General features: G+C 22.3%; 6 protein-coding genes across 6 annotated transcripts; 1 reads left to right on the top strand and 5 right to left on the bottom strand.

The window, feature by feature from the left end:
- Window positions 1-96: 96 nt before the first annotated feature.
- DICPUDRAFT_75029 (uncharacterized protein) lies at window positions 97-2,252 on the bottom strand (the record flags this gene model as incomplete). Its single annotated transcript, XM_003284000.1, has 3 exons — window positions 97-600; window positions 666-884; window positions 951-2,252. The coding sequence occupies 3 exons, from the start codon at window positions 2,250-2,252 to the stop codon at window positions 97-99; spliced, it is 2,025 nt and encodes a 674-aa protein (XP_003284048.1).
- Window positions 2,253-3,122: 870 nt separating this feature from the next.
- On the bottom strand, window positions 3,123-3,836 carry DICPUDRAFT_93595 (uncharacterized protein). Its single transcript, XM_003283999.1, has one exon. The coding sequence runs from the start codon at window positions 3,353-3,355 to the stop codon at window positions 3,197-3,199; it is 159 nt and encodes a 52-aa protein (XP_003284047.1). The 5' UTR covers window positions 3,356-3,836; the 3' UTR covers window positions 3,123-3,196.
- A 1,578-nt stretch (window positions 3,837-5,414) lies between these two features.
- On the top strand, window positions 5,415-8,079 carry DICPUDRAFT_75027 (uncharacterized protein; the record flags this gene model as incomplete). The annotated part of the gene is made up of 4 exons (XM_003284026.1): window positions 5,415-5,444; window positions 5,491-5,532; window positions 6,247-6,278; window positions 7,059-8,079. 4 exons carry the CDS (start codon window positions 5,415-5,417, stop codon window positions 8,077-8,079), a joined length of 1,125 nt encoding a protein of 374 aa, XP_003284074.1.
- A 1,130-nt stretch (window positions 8,080-9,209) lies between these two features.
- DICPUDRAFT_16141 (uncharacterized protein) lies at window positions 9,210-11,745 on the bottom strand (the record flags this gene model as incomplete). The annotated part of the gene is made up of 4 exons (XM_003283998.1): window positions 9,210-10,590; window positions 10,665-11,021; window positions 11,088-11,431; window positions 11,497-11,745. Coding segments are annotated over 4 exons (2,331 nt in total), but the record flags the coding sequence as incomplete, so codon positions are not given.
- A 504-nt stretch (window positions 11,746-12,249) lies between these two features.
- On the bottom strand, window positions 12,250-13,014 carry DICPUDRAFT_26932 (uncharacterized protein; the record flags this gene model as incomplete). Its single annotated transcript, XM_003283997.1, has 2 exons — window positions 12,250-12,726; window positions 12,814-13,014. The coding sequence occupies 2 exons, from the start codon at window positions 13,012-13,014 to the stop codon at window positions 12,250-12,252; spliced, it is 678 nt and encodes a 225-aa protein (XP_003284045.1).
- Window positions 13,015-13,540: 526 nt separating this feature from the next.
- Window positions 13,541-14,369, bottom strand: DICPUDRAFT_26958 (uncharacterized protein; the record flags this gene model as incomplete). Its single annotated transcript, XM_003283996.1, has 3 exons — window positions 13,541-13,946; window positions 14,089-14,215; window positions 14,276-14,369. 3 exons carry the CDS (start codon window positions 14,367-14,369, stop codon window positions 13,541-13,543), a joined length of 627 nt encoding a protein of 208 aa, XP_003284044.1.
- Window positions 14,370-14,868: the final 499 nt, after the last annotated feature.

Genomic DNA, 14,868 nt, shown 5'->3' with positions numbered 1-14,868 from the left:
TGTTAATTTATTTATTTATATGAGCTTTTAGTTTATTAATATAGCATGTTGGTAAAAAAAAAAATATATTTTTTTCGACAGGGATAATTTTTTCTTTTATAATTTTCTTCTTTTATATCTTGTGATGATTTTGGAAATTATAGAGTTCTTTTTTAATGTAGCAGGATTAATAGATTGATCAATTGACTCTGGTAAGTTTCTATGTCTGCCAGCTAACATTGTTATGACGACTATGAGTTTTGAAATTGGTCTTAAGAGAGTTGAAATTGCGTGGCCTCCTGGGCTCATAGTTAAACCAACATTACCAAAAGCACTAACAATTTCAAAGATTAATTGGAAGACTGATGCTCTACCACTTTCTAACAATTGATTTTCAAAAATTGCAATTGATAATATACAAACATATGGAATGAAAATATCTCTAATTAAAATATCTTTCATAACATCTCTTTGATTTGAATATTTATTATTAACAGCAGATGATCTAAGAGAAATAATAAATGGATAACTTGAAACAAACATTAAACCTAAAAATAATAATAATACTGATTCTGATAATAATGAAATATCGATTGAATTAAATCCACATGTTCTTGTGCTCTATATATATAAAAAAAAAAAGTTAATATTTGAATATTGTCTATATTGTTATTTTTTATAATTACAATTGAAGAGAAATAATAATTTAATAATGTTTCACCAGCATTCATATTAGTGAATGCAATATCGTTGGTATCGAATAGAGCCATCAATGAAATTTGAGAAACATTGAAAATAATCCATACTAAAAACAATTTAATGGTTTCTTTGTATGGGAAAAGATGAGTAAAGATTGATCTAGGATTATCTAATAAATTATTGTATGGATCTGGATCTTTTGTAAACTAATAAAAAAAGAAACTAATATTAATATTTGCGCAAAAATTTAATATATTAAAAAATAATATTACCTTTGAAATTATTCTTAGTATACCTCTAAGGAAAAATGGGAACAATGTATTACCTACAATAATTAAAGTGGATAATACTAATAAAATGAAATATTTATGATTAACTTGAATAAGACTATCGGGGAACAAACCAAGACCAGCATTGTTGAATGCAGAGATAACATGGAACAAAGTCCACCACCAGCCATTGACATTGTTTTTTTTCATAATTTCTTGTGAATTGCTATTGGCTTGAATATAAATAGCTAATGAAAAGAAAGCGATAAAATAAATTACAACAATGTATAATGGGATAATTACTAATAGTTTTCCTAATGATCTATATTCCATATTATCGACATAACTATGAACATGAGTTGTTGAAACAACCTTTGGTGAACTCTTGTTAATAACAATGCTGTTGGTGTTCCCATTATTGTTATTGGAGTTATTGTTATTATTGTTGTTGTTGTTGTTATCGTTATTGGTATTATTGTTATTATTTGTGTTGTTTGTTTTTATTGATGATGATGATGAGCTTGAAGTATTGACTGTTGTTAAAGTATTTGGACTGGTTTTGGATTTCATTATTGGGGTTTTATAATCGTGGTGAGACTCTTCATCGGAATGATCGTCAATACCTATTGGAGTATCCATTGTTAAAACACCACCAATTTCTATGTCATCTTCATGGTGGGCACCAATTTCGTCATCGTGTTGGTACTTTGGATTATCACTGTGGTCATCTTCATATTGATTTTCTTCGTCCCCTTTACTATGGTCACTATTATCTTCGTTTTCTTCGTCATCATCATCACTGAATTCTAAAGGTTGATCCAAGTGTAAGCTTTCAGTCATTGTATGGAATGGATCTATAAAAGAAGATAAGAGATTTGGAGTGCTATGGCTTTCTTTCAAAGATGAGGTGTTGCTACTGTCACCCAAACTCTTTGGATTGTTATAAGAGTTTCTAATAAAGTATCTTCGTAATAAAACTATTGGTAATGTTAACAATACAGTGGAACCTAACTGAACCCATACCATAACAACAAATAATGCAGCATTTGACCATTGCGAAATATCAACTGATACCAAACCAGTGGTAGTAATTGCAGATGCTGAAATATATAAACAATCGATGAATGATACTTTTGATTTAATCTCTATGAGAAATATTATTAATGCGCCTACTAGTGATAATGTAACAAAGTATAACAAGTGAAATCTAAAAAAGTAATTTTGATCTAAATATCCAACAAACCATACAAGGGCTTTCCTAAATTTTATTTTAAAATATTTCGATATATTTTTAAATTTTATCATTTTATTTTATAATTTTATTATTTATTTTTATTGTTTTATTAATTTATTAATTAATTATTTTATTATTTTATAAATTTGTTTTTTTTTTTATTTATCTTTTTATTAATAGAGTTGTTTTTATTTCTATTTTCGTTGGTTGAGTTATTTTAAAAAAAATAAAAAAATTAAAATTTTTGTAAAAAAAAAAAAAAAATCTATTTAACGATTTCTTTTTTAAAGTTGCAAAAATATAGATAATAACAAAAAAAAAATACAGGTAATAAGTAATTATTAAAAAAAAAAAATAAAAAATGAAAAATAAGGTATTTCTTTAAGATAGATATCTTTCTTAAAAAATAAAAAAATAAAAAATAAAAAAATAATAAAAAAAATTATTAAAAAAAAAATAATTTTATTTTTGAATTTTTTTTTTTTTTTAATTATTATTTCTAACCCATTATTTTTTTAATATATTTCACTGGGACGATGTCTTTAAAACACAAAATTGGTAAACTTAAACAAAAATAAAAAAATAATGAATAAAATTTCATAAAAAAAAAAAATGTTTTATTTAATTAAAATATATGTTTATATTTATTTCTTTTATTTATAATCGCCCTATATAAATATTTCATATAAAGATAAAAAAAAAAATCCCGATATTTTTTTATTTTGGAACACCATGTTATAAATAAAATCCACTTCATAGTTCCCATGATTTTCATTTTTTTTTTTAAAATTTCTTTTGATCTTCAAAAAAAAAAATAATCCTTATAAAATAAATCATATCCATTTCCTTATAATATATTTAACCGCACTACTTTGAAAGATTATAATATCACCTGCTTAATTTATTTCCTCAGTATAATAAGTTGAATTTAATTCATCTATGGAGCAAAGGTTAACACCACTTTTATTTATTTAATTTTAATTCATTTTGGTTTTTTTATTTTTGTTTTTTAATTTTAATTTTTTTTTTCTTTTTTTCCTCTGTTGCTGATGTTCTTTTTTATTAGCTTTGTGATTTCTTTTTTATTGGATCTGTTTTGATTTGGTAAATTGATGATTTCTAAACTTTTCCATTGTAAGTTGAGATGTTGGCTCAAAAGTTTTATGTTTTCCATGGCATAGTGGTTCCTCTATAAATTTTGGTTGTTGTTCTTGATCATCTGTTTATTTGGGGTTTTTACCATTTGTGATATTTTTATTATTATTGTTTTTTTTTTTTGTGGGAATGTTTTTAGAACATTTTTTTTTGATATATATTTGATATTTTTATTATAAATGAGTGATAAAAAGTATTATTATTTGATTCTGCTTTTTAAAATTATTTTAGAATGATTGGAAGAAAAAGCAGTTAAAAAGTTGGTTTTTTTTAAAGTATTATTATATGATTGTTATTTTAAATTATTTAGGGATTTTGTTGTTTTCTTATTATTTATAAAAAAAAATAAAGATTGGTTTTGTTAACTTCCTCTCTAAAATATCAAAAGGAAGATAAACGAATTTATCCTCCCCCCAATAATTTTTTATAATGAAGCTTTTTCTATTGTTGTTGTATCCAGTGACATTCATTGAATGTCTGGATGTCTCTTCAACTATTTCACTACTTTCTTTATTATTTTCTTCTTCCATTTTACCTTTGCTATTTTTTTCGAATGTAAGCCACATTCTTTTAGGTAGCTCCATAGAAAAAGAAATTTTTTTCTTTTCTACTAGAGCTTTAATAACCTCTTCTATTTGATTTTGAGTATCTTCATGAAGAACTTTGGATTTTAAACCAAATAGTTTTGTGGCTACATATGAAACCTTGTGTAGATATAAAGTTTTGTTAATAGTGAAGTTTTTGTTAATACAAAAATGATGTTTATAATATGCTAATATTATTAAAATAAGACATATTTTAAAACATTTAATGGGAAGCATTTCAAATATTGATTCCGAGACACTATAAAAAGAGCATTCGTCAACGCCTTGAGTTCTTATTTCTTTTGAGGTGTTATTTAATACATTATCGGGATCATTTGAATCAAATGGTTCAACATTTCCTAAATATTGATTATAAAAATAAATAAATAATTTTTTTTTATATTTTTTTTTTTATTATTGCTTACTTAGTAAAGCTGAGAGTATTTCTTGATTTTTTATGATTTCTCGTTCTTTATCTTCAATGCTATCGTCAATATTTTCTTTGTTTAGTTCTTTTATTTCTTCATTATTTATCTCTTCTTCTAGATTTTTAATGTTATCTTGAATATTTTCTTTGTTTAGTTCTTTTATTTCTTTATTATTTGGATCTAACAATCTTTTATTTTTTTTTATTTGATTAATAAATTTTGTTACTTCCATTTCCTTTTTCTAATTTGATTTTTTCAGAAAAGAATAAAATCATAAATAATGTTAAATGTAAAAATTTTATTGTCGATATATAAAGTATAAATAATTTTTTAAAATAAACAAAATAATATATTCTAAAAAAAAAACAAGAAATAATTAATTAAAAATAAACATATAAAAATAAATAAATAAATAAATAAATAAAAAAAACAAATATTAAAAAATAATAAATACGGAGTATCATTGTTAAAAATAGCAAGTTGATGTGGGTATTTTTTTTAAATACAACACTCCATATAAATATAAATAAATATTAAAACTCCATATATTAAATTCAAATTTATTTTTATTTATTTAATTTAAATTATTTTTATTTATTTAATTTAATTTAATTTAATTTATTTTTTTATTTGGTTTTTTGATTATTTGAAAATCCAAATAATATGGATTGTTTTTACATGTAATCGAGATTATTGTAGTTATAAATCTGTGTTGTTCATAAAAAGCTAAATAATCAATTGATTTCTAGTTTTATACTTATGTCTTCCCAATTTTCAGTTAAATGAAAATAATTATTTCTTTTCATTTCCCTTTTAAGAAACTCTTTGAATGTTTGAAATTTAATCATGAAATAATAAAAAAATATTTAATTTTTAAAATTTTTTTTTTTTTTTTTTTTTTTTTTTTTTAATTTTTTTAATTTTTTTTATAAATAAATAATAAATAAAATAAAATAAAATAATTTAGGTATTAAGAAATAAAAAAAATGCCTTTGTTATTAAAAGATCATTAACTAGATCATTTTCAAAAGAAAATTCTGAAAAATTACTATCAGAATGGGGAAAGATGGCAAAAAAAGAAACATTTAAATCACCAGTAGGTTGGTAGTACATAATAATTTATTTTATTAAATAAAAAATAGGGGTGCTGGTGTAGAGTTATCAAATCAAATGTCACCAAAAGGGTATGAAACAACATATTAAGGTATTTTTTCAGGTATTTATTGTGGATTGGGTGCAGGTTTAGGTTTAGGTTCAATCATTGGCGGGTTTTATATGAACATAAATCACCAATGTATTTATTCAAATTTACAGCTACCGCAAAAACATTTAGTTTAATTGTTTTCACTTTAAACCAACTTTATAAAAAAAAAAAAGAAATCAATAATAAATAAAAGGATTATTTTTAAATTAAAATTTTTATTTATTTATTTATTTATTTATTTATTTATTTATTTATTTATTTATTATTTATTTATTTATTTATTTATTATTTAAAAAAAAAAAAAAACTCTGGTTTTGTTAAATCTATTAAATCCAAACTTTGAAAGGAAGATAAACGAAATTTTTTGAGATTGTGGTTAATGATGTGATGGGGTATTTAACTTTGTGTGGTGGGGATTGAGGGTTTGGTGTTGAATTTTGTGGGTTAGAGTGTTGTATGAATATGATCTTGCTATTGTTATTACTATTGTTATTGTTGTAGTTGGAAAAATATTTATTTATAAAATAAACCTATGAAAAACTGATGATAATAAATAAAATGAAAAAAAATTAATAAATAATTCATTTTTAAATGGTAGTTAATAAAGATTTATGTGAAAAGTGAAATTAGTGTAGATTATAAATTATTTTATATATAAAAAAATTATAATTTCTATTATTAAAATTTATTAAAGGCGCGGAATATTATAATAAAAAAATTAAAAACGTAATACTATAAAATAAAAAAGCAAATTAAAAAAAAAAAAAACGAAATACTATAAAAGAAAAAAGTAAAAATTCAAACTCTGCCACAAAAAGAAATGAAATCTAAACGATTCTTGAAATAATACATAGAGATTTCAAACATATTGCTTAAATTAGTTGTTAAATTTTATTATAAAAAAATTAAACAAAGTGTTAAATGTAAAAGAAAAAGTGTGTGGTTGATTATTATAATAAATTTTTTTTTAAAAATGATTATTATAATTTAAACGATTTTACATTTTTATAAAATTCCGATTGCAATTTTTCTAATTGTGGAAATTTTTAATAAAATTAATTTTTATTTTTAATTTTAAAAAAAATTTTCATTTTTGAATTTAAAAAAAAATTTAATAGCATTAAAATTTTTTTTTTTTTCTTTTTTTAAAAATAATAGCTTTCAAAAACACAATCTTTTACATTCAAATCAAGTTTATTTTTTTGCATTCATCAAACTCAAATTCACACATCAATATTATTTGTTATTTTTATAAATATTTATATTTTATTTTATAAAAAAAAAAAACCTAAAAAAAAATTTATTCTTTGTAAGTTATCAAAATTTATCATTTATTATTTTTATACCCTATTAACTTTTTTTTTTATTTATTTTTATTTATTTTTTGTTTTTATTTTATTTGTAGATAAATAATATATAAAAAAATAGAAAAATGATTAATTATGTTTTATATTTTTTAATTTGTATCATTTTTTTCATTTTATTTTTTTTTATTAAAAAAATCAGAAGAAACAACCACAAATATGAAGATAATTACTACGAGAGCGATAAATGCAATGACTATTTTTATGATGATGATTACTACGAAGCATATCATAAAATTAATAACCCACCACAGGAGCCACAACAACAACAACAACCAAATCCACCACAATCATCTCAACAACAACAATTACAACAACATTCACAACCACAATCACCTCAACAACAACAAAAACCACCACAATCATCACAATCACAATCACAACAACCACAATCAAAACACACTTCATCAATGCCCGATTATAAAAAACTATTTAGGGCTATGGATGAATATGAAAAACTACAACAAGAACTAGAACCAGAATCAGAATCACCATCACCATCACCATCACAACATCAACATCAACATCAAAATCATCAACAACATCATCAACAACACCACCAACAACAACAACAACAACAACAACAGCAACAACAACAATCAAAACCACAAACACAACAACAATCAACTCCAGATGTAAATTCACATATTATTGATGGTCAAGGTCAATATTGTGAACCAATGGGCATCAACTCAGCTGTAGAAGACTATGCAGCTTTAACACGTTTATATGATCGTTTGGATCTCTACAATTTGGAGAACAGTAGGGATATTCCAGGCGATGGAAATTGTCAGATGCATGCTTTATCTGACCAAATTTTCGGTGACTTGAATCATGGTGCCGAAATTAGAAGAGCCATTGTTGCATGGCTCAGAGACAATAAAAATTTCACCCTCAATAATGGTGCAAAATTATCCCAATTTGCAAATACTAATGATTGGAATAGATATTGCAACCGTATGTCAAGAAATGGTACATGGGGTGATCATTTGACTTTACTTGCTGCTTCTGAATTATTGAAATCTCAAATTACAATAATTTCATCAGTAGAATCTGAAAGAAGCTCAATAATTGAAATAATTCCAAGTTCAATTCAAAATAGTAGAGAAATTTTATTATCTCACCATGCTAAACATTATGGCTCATTGCGTTCAAAACCATAATCAGTAGTTATGGATAAATAATTAATATGTAATGACATTGGTCTATTAAATTTCGGTATTAGCCCAGCTAATCAATAATTTATAGACAGAAATGGTATGTAAAATAATATTCTTTTTAAAAATTAATTTTAACATATATTAATAATTTATTTATAAATAATTAGGTTCATTAAATTAAAAGCAGCATCGGCAGTTCTCCCAAACGTGTTGAAAATCCAAGTTGATATTAAATGGTAGTTGAAAAAGCTTTTCAAATGGTGGTTCAAATAGTGCTTCAAATGGTGGTTCAAATGGTGTTTTAAGTGGTTCTTCATAGTGGTGGTTCGGTGGCTCAAGTATCGCTTCAAATGGTGTTTTAAGTGGTTCTTCAAGTGGTGGTTAGGTGGTTCAAGTATCGCCTCATATGGTGCTCCAAGTGGTGTTTCGAATATCGTTCAATATAGTGGTTCCAGTAATAGCGCTTAAAGTTGTGCTTCAAATGGTCTTCCAAATGGTCTTTAAAATAGCTCTTCAAATTGTTCTTCAAATGGTGCTTTAAATAGAGCTTAAAATGGTACTACAAGTGGTAGTTAAAGTAGTTAGCCCCACTATTAATTTATTATAAATTCTCGAAAAGATAAAATTCATATTACATTATAATTTATTTAATTCTTCAAAGTTAAAATTGAAATAAGAAGTTATCATTACAATTTTTATTCTATTTTAATATCTTTATATTCCTTTTTAAAAAAAATTAATAAAATAGTTATAAACAAATAAAATATTAAATTTTAAAAAAAAAACTATATATCAAAGGTTTTTTTAAAAAATAGAAAAAATAAAACTAAATCTTTAAAATAAAATTAAATTTATTTTTAATTTTGTATATTAATATAATTATATTAATTTGGCTTTATTTTTTAAATATTGACTTTACTATTGCTATTAGTTAATATTATTTTATTAATTATTATTTATAATTTATTATTTATTTTTTATTATTTTTTATTTGTTACTATGGTATCCTAAACGTGAGATTGTTGGGTAATAAATGAATAAATAAATAAATAAAAAAATTAATATTTTATATTTTATTTAATTTTAATAGTTTTTTTTTTTAATATTTATTTATTAATAGTTTGCAAATAATTTAATAAATCTTTTTTAATTTGATGTTTATCTATATCATTTTGATTTGATTTTGTATTATTTATAAATTCTTTTAATAATTCGACTAAATTTTCTTTATTAAATTGAGGATTTGATAAAACTATAGATTTGAAGGTGTTTAAACAAATTTCTTTTCTTTGACTCTTTTGATTTTTATCTAATTCTTCTTCACCAAGTTCCAATGCTATTTGAATTTGACCCAATTCATTGAAAATATGTTTAAATGAAATTGATTCGTGTTGGGGAATATCGAATTGTAAATTATTTGAAAAATGGGTATAAAGTTCTGTTAAGAGATCTAACTGAGCTAAACGAATATAACGATCTGCATCAAATATAACCTCTTCAGTACCAATTTGACCAATTAAATATTTATATAAATCTTTTGTAATATTGGTAGAGTTTGGATCTACCTGTAAACAATTTTTAATTATTGGAAGGGTTTCTGTTAAGCTTGTTAAAACTTTAAATACAATCTTTGAAATTACATCGGTATCTTTATCTTGTTGGTCATCCTCTTCATCATCGTCTTTATCATCATCGTCTCCATTATCTAATTGAATCGAGTTTGAGTTATTTAAAATTTTAAGATAAACTTGTTGAATGATGCTATTTAAATAAATTGGTTTATAAAGTGAGCTAATGGTGAAAAGCTTTAAAACTTTATCAAGAGTTGTAATAATAGATGGAGCATATCTTGAAATCGATTTCCAATTCTTTGCAACAAACTGACATAGTCTTTCTACGGTGGTATCTAAAAATGGTTGGTAAAATTCTTTTGTTGATTGTGCAATGTTGCCAATTGCCTTGATAACATGTATTGTCATTGATTTATATTTTTGAATTGGTTTAACTATTTCGCTTAGTAATGGATTTAAAATTTTTGGCAAGTAATTTTCTAAAAGTAAACTAATCTTGGTTTGTCTTTTTGATATTAAGCTTTGCTTTTCTTCTTCGCTGATGGTGGTAGCTATAGTGTTTGAGATTGAGTCAATATTTCTTGTTAATGAAGTTATAAATTCTGAAAATATTAATGGATCGGCTAAAACTGGGGCATAAATTAAAAACTCTTCTGAAAATTCAAAGAAATCGTTAACTACTCTGATAATAGCCATTAAGTTTAAAATTATTGAGCTTCTACTACGTTGGAAAAATGCTTGAGATCCCTTGTTCAAATTGTTTTTAACATATTCTTTAATATCACCAATGCAATCTAATAAAACTTTGAATATATTTATTAATGTTTCTTGTAATTGATTTGATTCTCTAATTGCTGCATTTGAAACCCCAATTCTTAAACTATCAATAATGTTAACTGTAATTTTTCTATTTTCTCTATTGCAAATATTATCTTTTTTTAATCTAAATAATAAAGTATAAAATATTAATATTTTTTTTGGTATATTTGAATGTAAAACTTATAAACTAATACATACATTTCTAAATATGAGCTAAAAATATTATTACATAATGATTTATCTTTAATATAAATTGAAGTGTAGCCACATAAAATACCTAAAAATATAGTTGATGATTCTTTATTTATATTGTCAAATAATAATTTTGAAAGATTTTCTAAAAGTGAAATTGAAATTTCATTTTCTAAATTCATTTCTGAAACTTTATTGTTATTACTATTGCCATTACCATCTGATTCAAAATCATCCTCATCGTCATCAGTATCTTCATCGTCATCCTCTTCATTTTTTGATGACTTGTATGGCAAATATAATTGGAAATATTGACCTAAAACTTGAGTTAAATCTTCGTATAAATTTTCATCTTTAATTGAACTGTTTTTAAAATATTTTGTTAATTTATAATTTATTATTATTATTAAATATAAATATAATACTTACCAATAAATTTTAATTAATGATTCAATAATTTTATTATTTTTGATTACTAATAATGGGGAGGCTTGCATTAAGATAACAATAAAATCAATGATTGTTTTAATTGATGCATTTGAAAGACCTTCTTTATTAATATCGAATGATTTTTGGAGATATTCAATAAACTGTAAAGAATAAGATTCGATAGTATCTTCGTAGCATTGTAATAATGATGTATATGAGCTTAAAACTTGCATTTTGGTATCGTCATCACTTGATTCGTCAATAAAGTGTGGTAATAATAAGTTTTCGATAATGTCTGATAAATAAATTGAAAATGAACTGCTATATTTAACATATCTAGATAACTAATATAATTAATAATTAGAATTGTTTTCAAGATAAAGAAATAACAATATTATTTAAAATTTACAGTTCCTAAGATAATTAATGATTTTTTAAATAATTCAATATCTGATTTTAAAACTTCTTTATTTTCATTATTTGAAATATTTAGTTTGATTTGTTTTGATTTGATTTTTAATACAAATATAAATCTATTAATATTATCACTTGTAGTTTGTTCGTCTGTACAAAAATTTTTTAAAAAATAATTTACAATATTATTTGGGTCTGAAATTTGGATAGCTTTGAAAAAAGTTTCAAATGCTTCACTAACATCTTCACCATTATTATTATTATTATTACTATTATCCATTAATTTAATTTAAACAAATAATTATTTTTAAAATGAAACGAAAAATGAAAACATCGGTTTTTTAAAAAAAAAAATTTTAAAAAAAAAAAATAAAAAAATTTTAAATTTTAAAAATAATATATTAATTAACATTTTCTTTGTTTATATTAAAAACTTTATTTTTTTATTTTATATTAATAGTAAAAAAAAACTAAAATATAAAAAAATAAATAATTAAATAAAAATGAATTTACAATTTACTAAAATATATGGTACAATTATAAATAATATATGATATACATATATTATAAATCATTAGTTTATTTTATTTGTTTAAAATATATATTACTATTTATAGTATCTATTTTAAATATAATTTGTATAACCTAAGAGGCTATTTTTAATTATTAGTAATAGTAAACTATTATTATTATTATTATTACTATTGCTTGTATTGTTATTGTTATTTATATAAAAAATATTATTATTTTATTTTTTTATAAAGTATAAAGTTGATTTTATAAATTCTAATAATGAGTCATTATTATCATCACTTCTTTCTTCTATTAATAAAAAATCTGATTTGTCGTTTGAGGTATTTTCACTTCTGCATAATGGACAACTATTGCTTTTTTCTCTCCATTCTTTAATACAAAAGGTACAAAAAGCATGAGCACAGTCACCAATACTAGTTGCTTCATTATCTAAACAAATAGGGCATAATTTATCGTCGTCCCCATTATCCTGTGAACTATATAATGCATTTAAAGCTGTGGTTGCTGATGATGCTGATGTTGTCGTATTATTATTACTACTACTATTATTATTTGAATTACTTAATCTTTTATTTTCTAAATCTATATAATTATGTATTGACTCTAAAAATTTATAAAATTCCCCAAAACTTAATTTAGTTTTTATAAATGGTTGTTCATTTTTGTAGTTTCCTTCGTTAGTTTTATTATACTAATAAATATAAAAAATAAAAAAGTAAAATATTAATATAGAGCACTTTGGCAAAAGAGCGATAAATAACATGTATTAATTACATACCACCAATATTAAAACCTTTACTAAAAATTTCCATAATATTGTTTCGGTGACGATCTCTGTTTCGGGGACATCGATTGTTAATGTTATGTATATATTTGTTTCTTTTTTCAGAAAATTCTTACTATTTATTTTATTGTTCGTATTATAAACTTCGGTTTTAAATTCATTCATATTGGATGCTTTTTTTATTGAATTCCCCATTTTCTTCTTTTATTTCTATTTATATATATATTTTTATTTAAGTGTTTTTGCACCTCTGCAAGCTTGAGTTTGAACAAATTGGTGTATTTTAAAATAAAAAATAAAAAATAAAAAAATTAAAAATAAATAAAAAATAAAAAAAATTTTAAAAATATATAAAAAATAAAAAAAATCTTTTTTTTTTTTAATTATTATTATAATTTAAAATAAAATAAAATAAGTTTAAACTATTATTAGATCTGATCTTTAATTAAATGTTCTGTATGCATTATGTTTTAATATTAAAATATTTAAACATAATAAAAAAAACAAAAAAAAAAAAAAAAAAAATAATTTTTACCTGTCTTATATTTACATATTTAATTTTATTTTTATTATTTTTTTTAATAAAAATCCATTTTAAGATTTATTCTTTTTAACCTTGAATATACTGAATGACGATGATTTTTTGATTTTTGATTTTTTCGAATTTTTTTTTTTATATTTTTATATCTGTAGTTATTACTTATTTATTTAAATATATATTTTAACCGCAACATGACTTATTACTATCACCACCACTGTTATTCCCTCTTTTTGAAAGATCTCCTTCACTAATTTGAACACCTAATTGTTCAAGATTAACATCACCATTATCTATTTTTGTAATAATTGAACGAGCACATTTTAAAAATAATTCTTCGACACCATCACCCGATAATGCACTTGCCTCCATAAATAAAAGATCATTCTCTTGAGCTAATCTTGATGCTTCCAAAAATGAAACTTCTCTTTCTTCTGATAAATCTGCTTTATTTCCTACTAAAATAATTGTAACATCTTTGCTTGCCAATGCTCTGGCATCTGATAACCAATTATTAATATGATTATAACTTTCCCTGCTTGAAACATCATATACTAATACTACACCTGATGATCCACGATAGTATGATCTATTAATAATAAAATAGTTTAGGAAATATTAATAATCGATCTAATCATAAACAAAACAAATCATCACCATCATCATCATCATCATCATCATCATCATCATCATCATCATCATCATCATCATTTATTTAAATAAATATATACCTTGTAACCGATCTAAATCTTTCTTGGCCTGCAGTATCCCAAATTTGTAATTTAACTGCTCTACCTTGAATATCAATAATCCTTGATGCAAAATCTACACCTATTGTATGACTCGATTGACTTTTAACTGCAGTTTTAATTAGTATAATGTGTTTTTTTAACTTTTGTTATAATAGTTTATACCTACATCTATTATCTGTAAATCTATGTAAAAGACAGCTCTTTCCTACTGAGGCATCTCCTAATATAAGAAACTTAAATAAATATAATGATTTACCCATATTATATGAAATGTGAGGTAAAAAAAAAAAAAAAAATTAAAAGTTTTTTAAAAAATATTATTTTTTATTTTTTTTTTTTATTTAATTTTTTTCTATTTTTTTTGATATATATTTAATTTTCGACCTACTATTCTCTTTTAATTCAAATAAAATTTTGATTTCTATTTTAGGTTTAAACTAAAATAACTGAATATGTGGCACAGTATATTTATTTGAAAAATATTTATTTTATCTATTTAATTTCTTTTCTTAATTTTTTATTAACATTGTTTTTTTTTTTATTAAAATAATTATAAATGTAAACAATCTTTATCTTTAAATATAAAAAGATACATTCCCTCCCAATTTATAAAAATATCTCTTTGTTATAAAAATGTTCCTAATAATTTAGATAATGTATTTTTACAATGTGGGTTAAACATTAAAAAATAAATATATCTATGAAGTTACTGGTAATAATCATAAGAAGAAATAAATTTATAAATAAAAAAATATATAC

The sequence above is a fragment of the Dictyostelium purpureum genome, assembly GCF_000190715.1.
Source record: "Dictyostelium purpureum unplaced genomic scaffold DICPUscaffold_18, whole genome shotgun sequence".
Lineage (NCBI taxonomy): Eukaryota > Evosea > Eumycetozoa > Dictyosteliales > Dictyosteliaceae > Dictyostelium > Dictyostelium purpureum.
Note: the sequence above shows the minus strand (reverse complement) of the source record. Positions and strands in the feature narration are given on the sequence as shown.

Excerpts from the sequence above, each read along its gene's own strand:
- DICPUDRAFT_93595 (XM_003283999.1), bottom strand. The coding sequence starts at position 3,355 with ATGGAAAACATAAAACTTTTGAGCCAACATCTCAACTTACAATGGAAA.